The sequence below is a fragment of the Tachyglossus aculeatus genome, chromosome 4, assembly GCF_015852505.1.
Source record: "Tachyglossus aculeatus isolate mTacAcu1 chromosome 4, mTacAcu1.pri, whole genome shotgun sequence".
Lineage (NCBI taxonomy): Eukaryota > Metazoa > Chordata > Mammalia > Monotremata > Tachyglossidae > Tachyglossus > Tachyglossus aculeatus.
The window spans coordinates 107,135,913-107,156,779 of NC_052069.1; the positions used below are offsets into that span (position 1 = coordinate 107,135,913).

Here is a 20,867-nt window from a genome sequence, read left to right on the forward strand (position 1 = left end):
AATGACCTCAATAAATCACATTTATTGAATGCTTACTGTGTTCAGAGCACTGTACTAAGCGCTTGGGAGAGTACAACACTACAATATAACAGACATGCACCCGGCCCACAATGAGTTGCAGTCCAAGAGAAGACAGACATTAAAATATATAAATTATAGGTATGTTCAGAAGTGCTGTAGGGCTAGGGACAGGGTACTGAATAAAGGGAGCAAGTCAGGGAGTGGGAAAAGAGGTAATGAGGGCTTAGTCAGGAAAAGCATCTTGGAGGACATGTACTTTGGGCAGGGAATGTGTCTATTGTTGTATTGCACTCTCCCAGGTGCTTAGCATAGTGTTCTGCACACAATAAGCACTCAATAAATATGATTAAATGACTAAGGTTTTGAAGGTGGGGAGAGTAATTGCCTGTGGGATTTGGAAAAGGAGGGTATTCCAAGGCCAGAAGCACAACGTGGGCGAGAGGTCAGTGGCACGGTAGATGAGATTGAGGTACAGTGAGTAGGCTTCTAGACTGTGAGCCCGTTGTTGAGTAGGGACCATCTCTATAAGTTGCCAACTTGTGCTTCCCAAGCGCTTAGTACAGGGCTCTGCACACAGTAAGCGCTCAATAAATATGACTGAATGAATGAATCAGAGGAGTGGAGTGTGCAGGCTGGGTTGTAGTAGGAGAGTAGTGAGGTGAGGCAGGAGGGGGCAAGGTGATTTGAGTGCTTTAAAGTCATTGGTAAGGATCTTCTGTTTGACGTGGAGGTGGATGGGCAACCACTGGAGGCTCTTGAGGAGTGGGGAAACAGACAGAACGTTTTTGTAGAAAAATGATCCAGGCAACAGAGTGAAATATGGACTGCAGTAGGGAGAGACAGGAGTCAGGGAGATCAGGAAAGAGGCTGATACAATTATTAAGGCAACAAGGATGATAATAATAATGGTATTTGTTACAATGTGCCAGGCACTGTACTAAGTGCTGGGATGTATACAAGCTAATCAGGTTCAACACAGTCCCTGTTCCATGTAGGGCTCACAATCTCAATCCCCATTTTGCAGATGAGGTAACTGAGGCACAGAAAAGTGAAGTGACTTGTCCAAAGTCACAAAGCAGACAAGTTGCAGAGCCAGGATTAGAACCCATGACTTTCTGGCTCCTGGGCCTACATCATTCTGCTTCTAGCCTGTGAGCCCACTGTTGGGTAGGGACTGTCTCTATATGTTGCCAAGTTGTACTTCTCAAGCGCTTAGTACAGTGTTCTGCACACAGTAAGCGCTCAATAAATACGACTGATTGATTGATTGATTGATTCCCAGGTTAAGTGACTGGATTAACGTGATAGCAGTTGGGATGGAGAGGAGAGGACTGATTTTTAGCAATGTTGTGAACATTGAACCAGCAAGTTTTAGTGATAGATGGAATATGTGGGTTGAATGAGAGAGAGGAGCCAAGGATAACGCCAAGGTTATGGGCTTGTGAGACTGGAAGGATGGTGGTGCTGTCTACCGTGATGGCAAAGTCAGAGGGAGGACAGGGTTTGGGTAGGACGATAAAGAGTTCTGTTTTGGACGTGTTAAGTTTGAGGTGACGGCCTTGACGGCCTTGTCATCCAAGAAGAGATGTCTTGATGGCAGGAGGAAATGTGAGACTGCAGAGAGGGATGACCTGGTTCACTTCACCATGGCTATTTAATATCATTTTTGTAGGTATGTGCAAGAAAAATACAATGACTAAATAGTAGATACATCTTTTACTATCAATGATAATAGTACTTAATTTTTTTTTTTACAGAACTTGGAAATCCATTCAAGTGTAACAAAGCAGATAGAGTGATTCACAATAAAATATGGAATCCTAATTAAACTTCCCTAGCCTACATTTTGATAAATCAAGAAAAAAGAAAACTAACAGCAACTGCTGTTAACACAGTTTTCGATGCACTAAGAAAATCCGGGCAAGTACTCAGATGAACTGAGGTATGGTTTAGGAAGACATTTTATTGAGAATGATTCCAAAACATGCATTCAAATGAGAGCAAACATAGAACTCGGCAAATAACCACCAGACAACTGGTCTATCAAGTCCTGTACCCTCTCTGAACTTCTTCAAAGGAGGGTTGGCTCTGCTAATATTTTCGCTCGAACTTTCTTTAGATGAAAACTTCTGGGATACTTGACACACTGACATGATTAGATATGACACTTGATATGCTGAGGAGTGGAAAGGGGAGTGAAGGACTTCTGAACGCGAGAATGGAGTCCAGACCATACACAGGTATTTTTTTAATTATTATTATTAATGATAATAATTATGGTATTTATTAAGCACTTACGACTTGCCAAGCACCGTTCTAAGCACTGGGGTAGATACAAGGTAGACAGGTTGTCCCATGTGGGGCTCACAGTCTTAATCACCATTTTGGAGATGATGTCACAGAGGCCCAGAGAAGTCAAGTGACTTGCCCAAGGTCACACAGCAGACAAGTGGCAGAGCAGGGATTGGAACCCATGACCTTCTGAGTCCCAGGCCCGTGCTCTATCTACTACCCCATGCTGCTCCTTTTAACGGGGCACAGCTCTGACCAGAACTCTCCCAGTGTTACTTTTGGCATCAAAAGAAGCAGCGTGGCTCAGTGGAAAGAGCCCGGGCTTTGGAGTCAGAGGTCATGGGCTCGAATCCCGGCTCTGCCACATGTCTGCTGTGTGACCTTGGGCAAGTCACTTAACTTCTCTGAGCCTCAGTTCCCTCATCTGTAAAATGAGGATTAAGACTGTGAGCCCCACGTGGGACAACTTGATCCCACTGTATCCCCCAGCGCTTAGAACAATGCTTTGCACATAGTAAGCGCTTAACAAATGCCATCATCATTATTCCCCCTTTTAGACTGTGAGCCCACTGTTGGGTAGGGACTGTATATGTTGCCAATTTGTACTTCCCAAGCACTTAGTCCAGTGCTCTGCACACAGTAAGCGCTCAATAAATACGATTGATGATGATGATGATCAACCCAGCTGGGTAATTACATACTAAGTGCCAAGGTTAGAGATAATGCTGGCTCGAACAGTACATGTTCCCCACTCACTGCTGGTCCCTTCTTCCCCAGAATGTGCCTCCCCCCAGCAAATTTTTTTATGCCGATGCCCAGCCAAATGGCAGCATGCCCAGCAGAGGGGAGGGCAAGGAGGGGAGGGGAGGGGAGGGTAAAGAGGGGTACCATCAGAGGGTCGTGAATCCCCCCGCCTCAAGTGCACATCCCTTTCCTCAAAAGAAACATAGAGGGATGGGATACCCTTTAACTACACATAAAATGCAGCAAGAACGATGCTTGCCCCCCTTACCATAATCCAGCTGAAACTAGGGGCACAGTTTTCCCCCCTTTCGGAGGACAAGTCAATCAGTAAAAAAAATGCTGATGGACTTCAACCATATCATCTGCTGAATTTTCTTCAGTAACTTCCAGAGACTTAAGAAATGTGTCTGCTTATTCGATTGCACTCTGCCAGGTGTATCTAGAGTGTTCCATACATAGTAGGCACTCAACAAATGCTATTAATTGGACTGAAATGAATCTAACCAAGTACAGTACAGTACTTGGATGCTGTCATCATAATCACAGTCGTGAAATTCACTCCTTTGACTTGCATTTGGTTAAATGTGAATATTCTTCCTAAGTACTGTTTTCTGTAATTCTTAAGACGTGAAGATCAAAGGAAAAGAGGGGGTGAAGAAATTCCCATCACAACCATTGGTTTTAGTCAGCAATTTCAATGGAACAAATTTACAATTAAAAAAAGAAATGATACAAACTGCCCTGGAATTACAGACAGCATCTTTCTGGATTCTCGAATTGCATATAACTAAAGAAGAACAGTTAATACTATCATCCAATTAATGTAACAGATGGCCACAGAAGACTGAAATGAAAAAAAAAAAACATTTTTAAGGAAAAGCATTCTGCCTGATGGGTTCAGCATATTTATTCAATGCCTCATTCGGCCAATCATCCCTCTCTGAGCTTTCACCTAGATCACACAGGTGGAAGCAGCGTGGCTCAGTGGAAAGAGCCCGGGCTTTGGAGTCAGAGTTCATGGGTTCGAATCCCGGCTCTGCCACTTGTCAGCTGTGTGACTTTGGGCAAGTCACTTAACTTCTCTGTGCCTCAGTTACCTCATCTGTAAAATGGGGGTTAAGATTGTGAGCCCCCCGTGGGGCAACCTGACCACCTTGTAACCTCCCCAGCGCTTAGAAAGTGCTTTGCACATAGTAAGCGCTTAATAAATGCCATCATTATTATTATTATTATCACACACTCTGCTTGGAACAAGCCCCTTACCCACATCCCCTGGCCCTCCTGTTCACCAAGCCCGCATCCTTTTTTCATTCAAGCAGCTCCTGAAACATCTTCCTCCTCCATGAAGCCTTCCCTAAGGCCCATCCCGCACATTTCACTCCTCTGCCACGAACCTCGTCACCGTGCCTCGTTCTCGCCTGTCCCGCCGTCGACCCCTGGCCTACGTCCTACCTCTGGCCTGGAATGCCCTCCCTCCTCACATCCACCACACTTCCTCTCTTCCCCCCTTCACAGCCCTACTCAGAGCTCACCTCCCTCAGGAGGCCTTACCAGACTGAGCCCCCCTTTTCCTCTGCTCCTCCTCCCCTCCCCATCGCCCCTACTCCCTCCCTCTGCTCTACCCCCTTCCCCACCCCACAGCACTTGTGTATATTTGTACATATTTATTACTCTATTTTATTAATGATATGTATATATCTCTATTTTGATGCTATTGATGCCTGTCTATCTGATTTGTTTTTTTGTCTGTCTCCCCCTTCTAGACTGTGAGCCCATTGTTGGGTACGGATTGCCTCTATCTGTTGCCAAATTGTACTTTCCAAGTGCTTAGTACAGTGCTCTGCACCCAGTAATTGCTTAATTAATGACTGAATGAATGAATGAATAAGGGGGAAGAGAAGTGAGACAACCCATGCAACTCCCATGCCTTTCACTTCACTTACTATTTCAAAAAAGAAATGTTTGTATTGTGGACATGCGATGAAATTAGATAACGTATTTGAGATCTGAAACTGTTTGATTTAGTGGCAAAAGCTTACAGTCCTTCTAGACTAAGCTCTTAGTGGGCAGGGAACATGTCTACCAACTCTAAAGAACTGCACTTTCCCAAGCACTTACAGTGCTTGGCATACAGTAAGCTCTCAATAAATACCACTGATTGATTGGAAAGGTGAATAATTCTTTCTCAAACCCAAAGTATCATTCAGACACAAGTACTGAATTCCAAAAATGAAACTTGATAATTTATAACTTTTCATCATAACGGGCAAGCTGCAATTACAATCACTTTCCCCTCCAAATGTAATTACCTTCAGTCCAACCCCGTAGACTAAATAGCTACTAAACTACCTTTGAGAGTCACCCAAGGGCTAAGCTAACGCTTTCTGCAAAATATATTAAGAATAACCTCTAAAATCAATGTCACATGGGTTACATTAAAATTGTTTTTCAAAACTGCTCTGGAGGAAAAAATTACTCTGTTAAACAGGAATGTTGTGGGAAGCTCAAAAGCTTCATGCCTAGAAATAACTTCTCTGACAACTTCCTGAGAAGACTCAGCAATTCATTTTTCTACCAATTGTAAGTGTTCAACTATTATCACTATTCCTAACAACAGGGTTGGTATTCATTCATTCAATCGTATTTATTGAGTGCTTACTGTGTGCAGAGCACTGTACTAAGCGCTTGGGTGTGGGTATCAGGAAATCAGGTTATGCCGTTAGCCACCCTTGGTATTTATATGAAGCATTTATGGGAAGCAGCACGGCATAGTGGATAGAGCACGGGCCTGTGAGAAGGTCACGGGTTCTAATCCCTGCCCTGCAACTTGTCTGCGGTATGGCCTTGGGCAAGTCACTTCAACTCTCTGTGTCTCAGTTTCCTCATCTGTCAAATGGGGATTAAGACCGTGAGCCCTGTGGGGGACAGGGACTGTGTCCAACCCAATTTGCTTGTATTCACCCTAGTGCTTGGTTCAGTGCCTGACACATAGTAAGCCCTTAAAAAATACCATAATAATAATAGTTATTATTATTATTATGTGCAGATCCCTTTATTTACTCCATCTATTAACTCACTTTTTGTTGTTTCCAGTTATGGCTATTTTTTCCTTTCATTCCCATTAGTTGTATGCTCTCTGCATCTGCTTCCTCCTTCATTAAGTTCTAAGCTTTTACAGGGAATGGATAGAGTTTTCCATTTAGGTGTATGTTCCCAAGCACCTAGCACTGGGCTTAATTAATTAATTAATTCAATCGTATTTACTGAATGCTTACTGTGTGCAGACCACTGAAATATGCGCTTGGAAGAGTACACTCTAACAAGAGTTCATTCATTCATTCATTCATTCAATCATATTTATTGAGCGCTTACTGTGTGCAGAGCACTGTACTAAGCACTTGGGAAGTACAAGTTGGCAACATATAGAGACGGTCCCTACCCAACAACGTGCTCACAGTCTAGAAGGGGGAGACGGACAACAAAACAAAACGTGTGGACAGGTGTCAAGTCGTCAGAACAAAGAGCTGGTAGATACATTCCCTGCCCACAACAAGCTCACAGTCTAGAGGTGGGGAGAGATGTTAATATAAATTACAGATATGTACATAAGTGCTATGGAACTGGGGGGTGGAATAAAGGGAGCAAATCAGGGTGACACAGAAGGGAGAGGGAAAAGAGAAAATGAGGCCTTAGGGAAGGCTTCTTGGAGAAGCCTTCAATAGGCTTTGAAGGTAGAGAAAGTAATTGATATGAAGAGGGAGAGCATTCCAGGACAGAGGCAGGACATGGGCAACACGTTGGCGGTAAGATAGATGAAACTGAGGTACAGCGAGTAGACTGGCATTAAAAGAGTGTAAGAGAGGACTAGGTGATTGGGTGCTTTAAAGTTGATAGTAAGGAGTTTCTGTCTGATGCAGCAGTGGATGGGCAATCACTGGAGGATCCTGAGGAGTGGGGAAACATGGAATAAATGTTTTTGTAGAAAAATGATCCAGGAGGCAGAGTGAAATATGGGCTGGAATGGGGAGAAACAAGAGGCTGATACAGTGATCTCTAAGTCAGCAAGGAGGCTGATACAGTAATCATGGTGGAAAAGTATAAGTGCTTGGATTAATATGGTAGCAGTTTGGATGGAGAAGAAAGGGTGGATTGTAGCGATGTTGTGAAGGTTGAACCAAGAGGATTTAGTGATAGACTGAATATGTGGGTTGAATGAGAGAGTCAAAGAGGACACCAAAGTTAAGGGCTTGAGAGACAGGGAGGATGGTGGTACTGTCTACAGTAATGGGAAAACCAGGGGGAGGACAGGGCTTGGGTGGGAAGATAGGGAGTTTTGTTTGGGACATGGTAAGTTCGAGGTGCTGGCAGAACATCCAAGCAGAGGTGTCTTGAAGGCAGGAGGAAATGTAAAACTGCCCAGACAAGGAGAGAGAGAAGGGTTGGAGATGTAGATTTGGGAATCATCTGCATAGAGGTGGTAGTTAAAGCCATTTGAGCAAATGAGTTCTCCAAGGGAGAGGGTGTGGATGGAGAATAAAAGGGGACCCGGAAGCCAAGGGGATCCTGAACCAGAGGGATCTAATGAACCACCCCAGACCAAACTTTGCCCTCTCCCATCCTCCCGAGTCTATATGCAACCCTACCGCTGTGCGTATCTCCTGCGCTGTCATGGTCTTTACTGCCAGCATTACTCTGAGGCCTAAAAAAGTGGCTGTAGCAGAAGTAATGGTAGAGGAAGGCTGGGAAAGGTAAGGGGAGGTGCTTGCTGTTGGGATGGGAGCATTAAGTTGCCCTCTTCTGGCCCTAAACTAGTACACTACTGTACTAGTTAAATCTTGACTTTCTAAATTTATTTGTGGTATTTCTGCATGGTTTTGAGACTCTCTTTAAAAAATCATTAAACAAGACGTCCTGTCTTTAAGCCACTAAGAATCTGACAAACCTTTCCACCTGTTCATCTGAAAAGAAACTTCAGGAACTCAGAAACCAACTCCAGAACATTACATTTTCTAGGAAAAAGAAGTACGCACACTCCTGCCTTGAGGGTTGAACAGTCATTCTGCAATTTTATACGCTCCAAAAATCAAGAGACACGGAGAGTCAAACTACTGTGGGAGTGCTGAGCATGCAGCCAGAAGTAGACTTTCTTCCTCTCTTTTAAGAAAAAAATGTCAGTGAGTCAACTTGTGCGTTTCAAAAGATCCTCAAAAGAACATGTTTGTTAAACTTACCTCTGCATTAGGACATAAAAATTTCATCAAGTTCGAACATTGATTGACAGCTCTATAGAAGGATGCTGCTGAAATTTAGCTGGCCCTTTGTTTTTTTTTGAAAGAACTCCTGCATGTTTAAATCAGGAAGGATAGAGCAGCTGATGGAGAATTTCAGTTACCCTGGATGTGTCAACAGCTGACCAGGCGCCAGCGGTAACTGCAAGCATCCCAGAGCAGATGGACATGTATTCAGGGACACACAAAAGATACAACAGTCTATTTTATCAAATAAAATGCGCCCCCAAAAAAGTTTGGCTTCGGGATATCGGCCTCATTCAACTTTCACCAGTCCTCCTCCTCCTCCTCTTTTCCACCTGTCTCGATCCTGACTATACAATGAATTGAAGAGAGCACTACAAAACTAATGCAAATACCCGAATTTATAACAATGTAAGCCCATCTCTAGCAAAGCACTTAGGTTAAAGAGCACCAGCTGGGATGCGTATTGTTTAGTATTTTTTAAAATGAAGCCTGCAGTTTCCACTAGGAGGTGGAAAGTGTATGGACCTTAACTCCTATTCACTTGCATAACACCTCGGCTTGGTTAGAGGGTATTGGTTATTTTCGGCACTGTTATCACGACCTGAACAGGTTCCCATGTATACACAAAGCCACCGTCAAAAGCAGCTACTCCACTCAACACTTCAACTGCGGCCGTTACCGGTTATGAGGGCCACTGTAAGTATTTCTAAATATCAGAACCAGAAAGGGGTCAAAGCCCTAAAACACTATTAACATAAAGGCTTATGAATTATCAGCCCTAATTACACTAAAATCAGTAAGCTCTGTCATCCAACCCCCTTTCTGAATTTTTAGGCCCGATCCATAACTGCTCTTCATCATCACCATCAATCGTATTTATTGAGCGCTTACTGTGTGCAGAGCACTGTACTAAGCGCTCTTCTTTCCTTAATGAAAGATAATTCCCAATTAATTACATAGGACTTATGCACATATACTTATATTATATACTATAAATTATTTATTTGTTTACATTAATGCCTGTCTCCCCATCTAGACTGTAAGCTCATTATAGGCAGGGAAAATGTCCACTAATTCTGTTTCACTGTACTCTCCCAAGCGCTTAGTACAGTGCTCTGCACATACTGAGTGCTCAGTAAATACCACTGACTGATTACAAGTCCTATAGAAAACTTGGCCTAGTTCAAAGCACAACTGCTGGATTGACAGGTCTGGGGGGAAGGAACATAATACGTGCCAGAGAGAAGAGTTTGGCTGAAATTTATCTACACATCAGAAATAACAAGTTATTGCAAACCTAGAGTGATTACTGAACAGGAACAATTATTTCATACTACAATATATTCCAACCAGACGATAAATAAGCACATGACCTCCTGAAATAGAATAGTGAGGCTACTGGTCCACCACCTTTCACCAATTACCATCAAAAGACTTTTCGGTGGTAAAATGGAGAATCATATATGAGCCAAGCTAGAATACAAAATGACAGGGAGGAAGATTCAGCGTTAGCTAGTTCTCGAAGGCTATTATTTTTGGATATCACTTGACAGTGAAAAGAGTCTCACTTGAGAACCCCAATGCAAAACAGATTTTTAAATAGCTAAAAGCTTTTAAAAAGCTAAAATTCATGCACACAATTAAGGTTCATAATTGTTAGAACAACTCTTGGATTTATACCATTAATCTACCCAACGCTCAGCCCTACAGCACTTATGTATGTATCCGTAATTTATTTATATTAATGTCTGTCTCCCCCTCTAGACTCCTCCAAGCTTCTGTGGGTGGGGAATGTGTTTACCAACTCCGCTGCACTATGCTCTCCCAAGTGCTTAGTACAGGGCTTTGCACACAGGAAGCATTCAATAAATACAACTGATTATGTACAGCTTCATGTCGATGTAAGGGAATACATTTGGTACCACACCTGGAATATGGAGAGAGCTCAATGGGACTTACAAAATAATGACGGAATCTTGGTTAGATAACGGGACAGGGCAAAAGAAAAATTCTGTACTTTCTTCATAAAGAACTACAGTGTACTATAAACAGGTGTAAAGACTTATCGGTTTCTCAGCATTTTGTCATTTCTCAATATTTTAATCAAACAATGAAATAATATCCAAATTTACTTTACTTGATAAGTTCCTTACAGCAATGATCTCATGGCCTGCTGAGAAACTTGCCAACATGAAAGTTTAATATCACATAATCAGTACTCCACCTATGAGGATTATTTCTATTCAAATGCACCAGGCTTTTAAAAGCGATAAGAAAGGGTCACCCAATTCTAAAAAAACCAAAAAAACCCCTAAACCTTCAGCAATTTTATCTGGCACCCCTCAACAACATTTGAGGATTTCATTTTCAGCACTACATTTATTAGGCTAAGGAGAAAACAAAAACTAAACTTAAGTTCCCTTGAAAGAGTGAAATACTTTGCAGGGCCGGTGGAAAAAATGTTTCTCAATATACTGGTGGCTTTAGCAACTGGTCTCTATCACAGGATAACTCAGACACTTTCATACTGACACATTTTTGGAATCTCCACAGCATACCCAGCTCATTTAAAAGAGCCCAGCTTGATTACTGAGAGTCTCAGTTGCTAATTCTTTTCACATTTGGCTTGAAAGATCACAACAAGACACACTGAATATGATCTGCTACACAGTGGACATAATATTACAAATCGGTAATCACCACAAATCAAAACCCATCACAAATCGAGCTCTCCACAATTATCCCAGGCCTACTAGTCTGCTGTAGAATAAGTTTTTGGGGTTTTTTTTGGTTGTTCTTGTTTGATAAAGTACTTAGATGTGGCAGGGATAAATACTATCTAAATACTGGAAACAATTTTACCAAAAGAATCTTTTATTCACTTGCTGAAGTTTCTTTTTAAAAGTAAAACTTTTCTCCACAAAATTTCCAAAAGAGTACATTAAAAAGTAAAAGGAAGTTCAATTTAATGCTTATGGAAGCATATTAGGTTCACCTGAAAAATCACTGATAAAAATAGTATTGTTTGAGAACTGCCTCCAAATGGTTCATTCCAACACTTTTTGAGATCAGTCACTATTTTTTTCTAGCAACAAGCTCACTTTCATTTCTAAAAAAGCTATGACTATGATTAACAGTTCTGCTTCACACTTAAATCATAATTAGGCTTCACCTAGATTAGTTTTCAATTCTGTTCTTTAAATGGAACGAACACCCCCCAACCCCACCCCCGAGATGGTCTAGCTCAAAAAGCAATGAAACATGTGTTGGTACAAGCTAATTAAGGTCTATTTTAACTTACAATGCTTCCTCTTCCAATTATGGGAACCAATGAAAAGCTTAATCTAAAACAACTGACAAACCTCTATTACTCTCAGTATTACTGTCATTACTGTATCCCCTGTTCAAGTGACAATAGGAACTACCTGTTAGCTTCCGGATCTCAGTCCTCATCATTATCATCAACCGTATTTATTGAGCGCTTACTATGTGCACAGCACTGTACTAAGCGCTTGAGAAGTACAAATTGGCAACATCTAGAGACAGTCCCTACCCAACAGTGGGCTCACGATTGTAGAACACAGACTTTAGCATAATACAGTGCTCAGCACACAGTAAGCGCTCAAATAAATACGACTGAATGAATGAATGAATAAACGTTGGACCAAAGGGGGTAAAGCTTTCTGTGCCAAGTGTCCCATAAGAAGATAAGGGAATGCATATTCACAACTCATGTATACTGAATATAAAATATTTCCAATTTATAGTCTGACATTCTTTTGAGAATGAGTTCCGCGTGAAACAGTAAGCCTGGCACGAATATATGCCAATGAAGCCACAGTGGTTTAGCAAACCAAAAGTACAGGGGGCCCGGGGAGAAAAGAACATTAATTTGTCACTTCACCTGCAAGCTAAGATATGGAATCGGAGGGTTCAGAACTTGCAAAATCTGCCAAACACATTTCTTTTCGATGGACACTCCCTCCCCTGAACTGATTAAAGTGCTTTTTAAAAAAACAAAACACTTCTAAGTCGTGGAAGGGTTCTGCTATACATTTCCCCAAAGAGTTATTTTGTTAATATGTTCTATTTTGTTCTCTGTCTCCCCCTTCTAGACTGTGAGCCCACTGTTGGGTAGGGACCGTCTCTATATGTTGCCAACTTGTACTTCCCAAGCGCTTAGTACAGTGCTCTGCACACAGTAAGTGCTCAATAAATACGATTGATTGATTGATTGAGTTAAGGGATTGTTGTTATTGTTGCAACTCGAAGTGACTTGTAACAGTGAAAAAAGGAAAGAGCAAACAGAAAGATAATTAGTGACTGTACCACCCAGAGTGTTATGTAAACATTAAATAGCATAAAGGTGGGGAAATAAAATGAGCAGATTAATAAACTTCCCAAATTACTGTAGTTAAGAGGAAGTGTGCTTTAGGGGCTCTTATAATGTGTATGATTGGGTGCCTATGGTTTTTGAGGAGAATCTTGACGATCCTTTGCTTCTTATTTTTCAATTCACAACATACATTTGGGAAAACTTAAGTGGCTGGTAAATATTTGGGTCAGTCACTAGCTTTGGGACTATGATTCCCAAGTTATCCCACAGTTTAACCTCTGGGATCTAGGCAGATGAAAAGAGGAGGGTATTGGAAAGGAAGGTGTGTGAAGTAGGTTAGATGTTCCTGGAATACCCGGACACGGGAATGCTACCTCTGAGAGTAAGGATGTAAAGGGACCCGAATCGTTGGTTGTGGAGAAGAGGAAGGGGTTCTCAGGACTCTTCCCCACAGGCTTCAGGCTAGATGAGTGGAAAAAGTTGTGTTTACAAAGTTGTGTTGTGTTTACAAAGTTGTGTTTACGGAGGAGGCCAGAGAGGAGAGGGGAATACTAATCTATTTATTTTATTTTGTTAATATGTTTTGTTGTCTGTCTCCCCCCTCTAGACTGTGAGCCCGCTGTTGGGTAAGGCCCGTTTCTATATGTTGCCAACTTGGACTTACCGAGCGCTTAATACAGTGCTCTGCACACAGTAAGCGCTCAATAAATACGATTGATTGAATGAATGAATGAACTGGAGGTTCAGGAACGGTTGGTGAATCAATCAATCGCATTTATTGAGCGCTTACTGTGGACAGGGCACTTTAGAGAATACAACAGATTTGATGGACATGCTCCCCCTCCATCAAAAATATTTGGAGGGTTACTGTGTGCAGTGCACTGTACAATACAACAGACTTTAGGTGATGTTTCAATGGATGGGAGGGGATTCCTGCGGGAAGAAAAGAGTGGTGATGGGGCCCGAAAAAAGTAGGATCGAGTGACTCAGGATCTTAAAAGGACTGACATTTTCCTAATGGGAGACAGGAAAGTAAAAGAGAGTTGTTAAGACATAGGAAAATATAGGGAGTGGTGGTGGGGTTGGAGAAAAAGGAGGATCCAAGTGACTCTGGAGTTTAAAAGGACTGAGACTTTCATAAGGGGAGATAGGAAAGTAAAGGAGAGTTAATCGACATAGGAAAACATAGGGAGTGGTGGTGGGGTTGGAGGAAAAGGAGGATCCAAGTGACTCTGGGATTTAAAAGGACTGAGATTTTCCTACGGAGAGAGGAAAGTAGAGTCCCACGACATGGAGAAACATAAAAGAGACAAAGATAAAGGGTTTTGGAAGGGAAGGGGCATTTGGGGAGGAGGTCGGAGGTCCCTGGACTCCAAAGGATCCTGTATCCACAGGAAAGAAAGGCTGATCTGCTGAAGAAGGCTGGAGATCAGATGCAGTGGGAAAAGGGGAAAACGTTCCAGGGCAGAGTGCAAGGGAAAGGGAGAGGAAGGTGGGGTGTCTCAGACAAGGTGAAGTGGGAGAGGAAGGTACTGGGGTGCTGGGCAACGTGGGTCTCATTTGGGGGAGTGGGCTGCCGATTTGGGGAGCGGGGCAATGGGAGGCTGCGAATCCAGGAGGGCGATGGAACGACACAGGAATTCTCGAGGCCCATGTCTGGGATTGGGAGTCCCAAGAGGCGTGGTGTGGGAATTCAGGGGTCCTTTTATTCATTCATTCAATCCAATCGTATTTATTGAGTGCTTATTGGGTGCAGAGCACTGTACTAGGCGCTTGGGCAGTACAAATCAGCAACATATAGAGACGGCCCCTCCCCAACAACGGGCTCACAGTCTGGGGGGGGGGGGGGGGGGGCGACAGACGACAAAACAAGCAGACAGGTGTCAATACCATCAGAACGAACAGAATACAGCTATATACACATCATTAATAAAATTAATGGACTGATAATACGCACAAGAAGCAGCATGGCTCAGTGGAAAGAGCACGAGCTTTGGAGTCAGAGGTCGGGGGTTCAAATCCCAGCTCCGCCAATTCATTCATTCATTCAATCGTATTTATTGAGCGCTTACTGTGTGCAGAGCACTGTACTAAGCGCTTGGCCAATTGTCAGCTGTGTGACTTTGGGCAAGTCACTTCACTTCTCTGGGCCTCAGTTCCCTCATGTCTAATGGGGATGAAGACTGTGAGCCCCAAAAGGGACAACCTGATCACCTCGTAACCTCCCCGGCGTTTAGAACAGTGCTTTGCCCATAGTAAGCGCTAACTATTCATTCATTCAATCAATCAATCAATCGTATTTATTGAGCACGGAGCACTGTACTAAGCGCTTGGGAAGTACAAGCTGACAACACACAGAGACGGTCCCTACCCAACAGTGGGCTCACAGTCTAAAAGCCATTTTATTTGTACATATTTATTCTATTTATTTTATTTTGTTAATATGTTTTGTTTTGTTGTCTGTCTCCCCATTCTAGACTGTGAGCCCGCTGGTGGGTAGGGACCGGCTCTATGTGTTGCCAACTTGTACTTCCCAAGCGCTTAGTCCAGTGCTCTGCACACAGTAAGTGCTCAATAAATACGATTGATTGATTGATTGATTAGTACAGTGCTGTGTGCTCAATAAATACGACAGAATGAATGAATGACAACCTGGGGAGGGGAAGGAGGGCAAAGAGGGCAGGAGGGGGAGGTGAGGGGAAAGCGGGGGGGGGGGGGGGGGGCGCGGTCTGGGAAGGCCTCCCGGAGGAGGTGAGGCCTCCGTTGGGTCCTGAGGGTTTCATTCAATCGTATTTATTGAGCGCTTAGTGTGCAGAGCACTGTACTAAGCGCTTGGGAAGGACAAGTTGGCAACATATAGAGACGGTCCCTACTCAACAGTGGGCTCACAGTCTAGATGCCATTTTATTTGTACATATTTATTCTATTTATTTTATTTTGTTAATATGTTTTGTTGTCCGTCTCCCCCTTCTAGGGTGTGAGCCTGCTGATGGGTAGGGACCGTCTCTAGATGTTGCCAACCTGTACTTCCCAAGCGCTTAGTACAGTGCTCTGCACACAGTAAGTGCTCAATACGATTGATTGATTAATACAGTGCTCTGGCTCAATAAATACGATTGAATGAATGAATAACAACCTGATCATCTTGTAACCAACTCAGCGCTTAGAACGGTACTTGGCACATAGTAAGCACTTACTAAATGCCATCATTATTACTATTATTACTATTATTATGAACATACACAAGCGCTGTGGGGAGGGGAAGGAAGGCAGAAGGAGGGGTAGGAGAGGGAAAAGTGGGGGGGGGGTTCATCATCATCATCATCAATCGTATTTATTGAGCGCTTACTACGTGCAGAGCACTGTACTAAGCGCTTGGGAAGTACAAATTGGCAACATCTAGAGACAGTCCCTACCCAACAGTGGGCTCACAGTCTAAAAGGGGGAGACAGAGAACAAAACCAAACATACTAACAAAGTAAAATACAATAGATATGTACAAGTAAAATAGAGTAATAAATATGTACAAACATACATACATATATACAGGTGCTGTGGGGAAGGGAAGGAGGTAAGATGGGGGGATGGAGAGGGGGACGAGGGGGAGAGGAAGGAAGGGGCTCGGTCTGGGAAGGCCTCCCGGAGGAGGTGAGGCCTCCGTAGGGTCCTGAGGGTTCATTCAATCGTATTTATTGAGTGCTCAGTGTGCAGAGCACTGTACTAAGCACTTGGGAAGTACACGTTGGCAACATATAGAGACGGTCCCTACTCAACAGTGGGCTCACAGTCTAGATGCCATTTTATTTGTACACATTTATTCTATTTATTTTATTTTGCTAATATGTTTTGTTGTCTGTCTCCCACTTCGAGACTGTGAGCCCGCTGATGGGTAGGGACCGTCTGTAGATATTGCCAACCTGTAGTTCCCAAGAGCTTAGTACAGTGCTCTGCACACAGTAAGCACTCAATAAATATGACTGATTAATACAGTGCTCTGCACACAGTAAGCGCTCAATAAATACGATTGATTGATTAATACAGTGCTCTGCACACAATAAGCGCTCAATAAATACAATTGATTGATTAATACAGTGCTCTGCACTCAATAAATACGACTGAATGAATGACAACCTGATCACCTTGTAACCTCTCCAGCGCTTAGAAAGGTGCTTGGCACATAGTAAGTGCTTACTAAATGCCATCATTATTATTATCACTATTATTACAAACATACCCAAGCGCTGTGGGGAGGGGAAGGAGGGCAAGGAGGGCAGAAGGAGGGGGAGGAGAGGGGAAAGGGGGGGCGGTTCGGTCTGGGAAGGCCTCCCGGAGGAGGTGAGGCCTCCGTAGGGTCCTGAGGGTTCATTCAATCGTATGTATTGAGCGCTTAGTGTGCAGAGCGCTGTACTAAGCGCTTGGGAAGTACAAGTCGGCAACATATACAGACGGTCCCTACTCAGCAGCGGGCTCCCAGTCTAGATGCCATTTTATTCACACGTATTTATTTCATTTTGTTAATATGTTTTGTTGTCTTCTAGACTGCGGGCCCGCTGGTGGGTGGGGACCGTCTCTAGATGTTGCCAACCTGTACTTCCCAAGCGCTTAGTACAGTGCTCTGCACACAGTAAGCGCTCAATAAATACGATTGATTGATCAATTAGTACAGTGCTCTGCACTCAATCAATACCATTGAATGAATGAATGACAACCTGATCACTTTGTAACCAACTCGGTGCTTAGAACGGTGCTTGGCACATAGTAAGCACTTACTAAATGCCATCATTACTATTATTACGAACATACCCAAGCGCTGTGGGGAGGGGAAGGAGGGCAGAAGGAGGGGTAGGAGAGGGAAAAGTGGGGGGGCTCATCATCATCATCATCATCAACCGTACTTATTGAGCGCTTACTATGTGCAGAGCACTGTACTAAGCGCTTGGGAAGTACAAATTGGCAACATCTAGAGACAGTCCCTACCCAACAGTGGGCTCACAGTCTCAAAGGGGGAGACAGAGAACAAAACCAAACATACTAACACAATAAAATAAATAGAATAGATAGGCACAAGTAAAATAAATAGAGTAATAAACATGTACAAACATATACACAGGTGCTGTGGGAAAGGGAAGGAGGTAAGATGGGGGGATGGAGGGGGGACGAGGGGGAGAGGAAGGAAGGGGCTCGGTCTGGGAAGGCCTCCTGGAGGAGGTGAGGCCTCCGTAGGGTCCTGAGGGGTCATTCAATCGTATGTATTGAGCGCTTAGTGTGCAGAGCGCTGTACTAAGCGCTTGGGAAGTACAAGTCGGCAACATATACAGACGGTCCCTACTCAGCAGCGGGCTCACAGTCTAGATGCCATTTTATTCGCACACATTTATTTTATTTTGTTAATATGTTTTGTTGTCTTCTAGACTGAGGGCCCGCTGGTGGGTGGGGACCCTCTCTAGATGTTGCCAACCTGTACTTCCCAAGCGCTTGGTACAGTGCTCTGCACACAGTAAGCACTCAATAAATACGATTGATTGATTGATTAGTACAGTGCTCTGCGCTCCATCAATACGACTGACTGAATGAATGACAACCTGATCACCTTGTAACCTCCCCAGCGCTTAGAACGGTGCTTTGCACATACTAAGCGCTTACTAAATGCCATCATTATTATTATTATTATTATTATTACAAGTATACCCAAGCACTGTGGGGAGGGGAAGGAGGGCAAGGAGGGCAGAAGGAGGGGGAGGAGAGGGGAATGGGGGGGGGGGGGTTCGGTCTGGGAAGGCCTCCTGGAGGAGGTGAGGCCTCCGTAGGGTCCTGAGGGTTCATTCAATCGTATGTATTGAGCGCTTAGTGTGCAGAGCGCTGTACTAAGCGCTTGGGAAGGACAAGTCGGCAACATATAGAGACGGTCCCTACTCAGCAGTGGGCTCCCAGTCTAGATGCCATTTTATTCGCACACATTTATTTTATTTTGTTAATATGTTTTGTTGTCTTCTAGACTGTGGGCCCGCTGGTGGGTGGGGACCGTCTCTAGATGTTGCCAACCTGTACTTCCCTAGCGCTTGGTACAGTGCTCTGCACACAGTAAGCACTCAATAAATACGATTGATTGATTGATTAGTACAGTGCTCTGCGCTCCATCAATACGACTGACTGAATGAATGACAACCTGATCACCTTGTAACCTCCCCAGCGCTTAGAACGGTGCTTTGCACATACTAAGCGCTTACTAAATGCCATCATTATTATTATTATTATTATTATTACAAGTATACCCAAGCACTGTGGGGAGGGGAAGGAGGGCAAGGAGGGCAGAAGGAGGGGGAGGAGAGGGGAATGGGGGGGGGGGGGTTCGGTCTGGGAAGGCCTCCCGGAGGAGGTGAGGCCTCCGTAGGGTCCTGAGGGTTCATTCAATCGTATGTATTGAGCGCTTAGTGTGCAGAGCGCTGTACTAAGCGCTTGGGAAGGACAAGTCGGCAACATATAGAGACGGTCCCTACTCAGCAGTGGGCTCCCAGTCTAGATGCCATTTTATTCGCACACATTTATTTTATTTTGTTAATATGTTTTGTTGTCTTCTAGACTGTGGGCCCGCTGGTGGGTGGGGACCCTCTCTAGATGTTGCCAACCTGTACTTCCCAAGCGCTTAGTACAGTGCTCTGCACACAGTAAGCACTCAATAAATACGATTGATTGATTGATTAGTACAGTGCTCTGCGCTCCATCAATACGACTGACTGAATGAATGACAACCTGATCACCTTGTAACCTCCCCAGCGCTTAGAACGGTGCTTTGCACATACTAAGCGCTTACTAAATGCCATCATTATTATTATTATTATTATTACAAGTATACCCAAGCACTGTGGGGAGGGGAAGGAGGGCAAGGAGGGCAGAAGGAGAGGGAGGAGAGGGGAATGGCGGGGGGGGGGTTCGGTCCGGGAAGGCCTCCCGGAGGAGGTGAGGCCTCCGTAGGGTCCTGAGGGTTCATTCAATCGTATGTATTGAGCGCTTAGTGTGCAGAGCGCTGTACTAAGCGCTTGGGAAGGACAAGTCGGCAACATATAGAGACGGCCCCTACTCAGCAGTGGGCTCCCAGTCTAGATGCCATTTTATTCGCACACATTTATTTTATTTTGTTAATATGTTCTGTTGTCTCCTAGACTGCGGGCCCGCTGGTGGGTGGGGACCGTCTGTGGCTGTTGCCAACCTGTAGTTCCCGAGCGCTTAGTCCAGTGCTCCGCACGAGTAGGACTGAACGGATCAATCAATCGTAGTTATCGATCGGTCGGTGCGCGCGGGGCACCGTAGTAAGCGCCCGGGGGGGGGGGGGGGGGCCGCCGGGGCCGGCTGACCTCTGACGTCCCGGGCGAGGGCCCTCCAGGTGGGCGCGTAGCCGATGCAGTGGCCGCACCAGGACGAGTAGAACTGGAGCAGCCAGGCGGACGAGCTGTTGGCGGTGGCGGCGCGCAGGCCGGCGCTGTCCAGCGGCCACACGGCGTCCCGCCCGGGACGGTACAGCTTGGACGCCCCGCTCACGCCGGCCGCCGACAACGCGACGACCGACAGCAGCGCCAGCAGCAGTAACGGCGGCAACGGCGGCGGCGGCGGCGGCGGCGGCCCTCCCCGGGACGCCCGGCGGGGGGACGGGGACCACGCCGGCCCCGGCCGCCCTCCTCCTCCTCCGCCGCCTCCGCCCCTCGCGCCCGCCATGTTGGCTGTGGCGGGGGGCGCGCGCCGACCTCTGACCCCAGCAACCGCCGTCACGTGCTCCCGCGCGGCCCTGGTTACCGGCCTCCGCAGCGCCCCCGCCCGACGGCCGACTCTCGGCGCCTCTACCGCCGCCCCTCGGCCTTTCCGCTCCTTATCTTTCCTTTGCTTTTCTTCCTATCTTTTTCTCTCTTTCTTTCTGCCTTTTCTCTTTCTTTCTTTCTCTTTTCTCTCCCTTTTTCTTTCTTTTCCTCTTTCTCTTTTTCTTTCTTTTTATCTCTTCCTCTTTCTATTTCTTTCTCCCTTTTTCTTTTTCTTTCTCTCTTTCCCCCTTTCTTTCTCCCTCTCTTTCTCCCCTTCTCTTTTTCCCTTTCTTTTTCTTTTCCCCTTTCTCTCTTCTTTATTTCTCTCCTTTCTTTCCTTCTTTTTTTCTTTCTTCCTTTCTCTTTCTCTCTCCCTTTCTCTTTTCCCCTTTCTTTCTTTTTCTTTTCCCCTTTCTCTCTCTTCTTTCC

The 20,867-nt window shown here is 44.7% G+C and overlaps 1 protein-coding gene across 1 annotated transcript in view; it reads right to left on the reverse strand.

The window, feature by feature from the left end:
• The window catches only part of QSOX2 (quiescin sulfhydryl oxidase 2), a 44,050-nt gene extending 23,692 nt beyond the window's left edge, over positions 1–20,358 (reverse strand). The window contains exons 1-2 of the mRNA XM_038745665.1: positions 20,352–20,358; positions 20,001–20,267 (exon numbers count right to left, since the gene is read on the reverse strand). Coding sequence (XP_038601593.1) covers positions 20,001–20,267; positions 20,352–20,358 — 274 coding nt within the window. The remainder of the gene's footprint in view (positions 1–20,000; positions 20,268–20,351) is intronic.
• Positions 20,359–20,867: the final 509 nt, after the last annotated feature.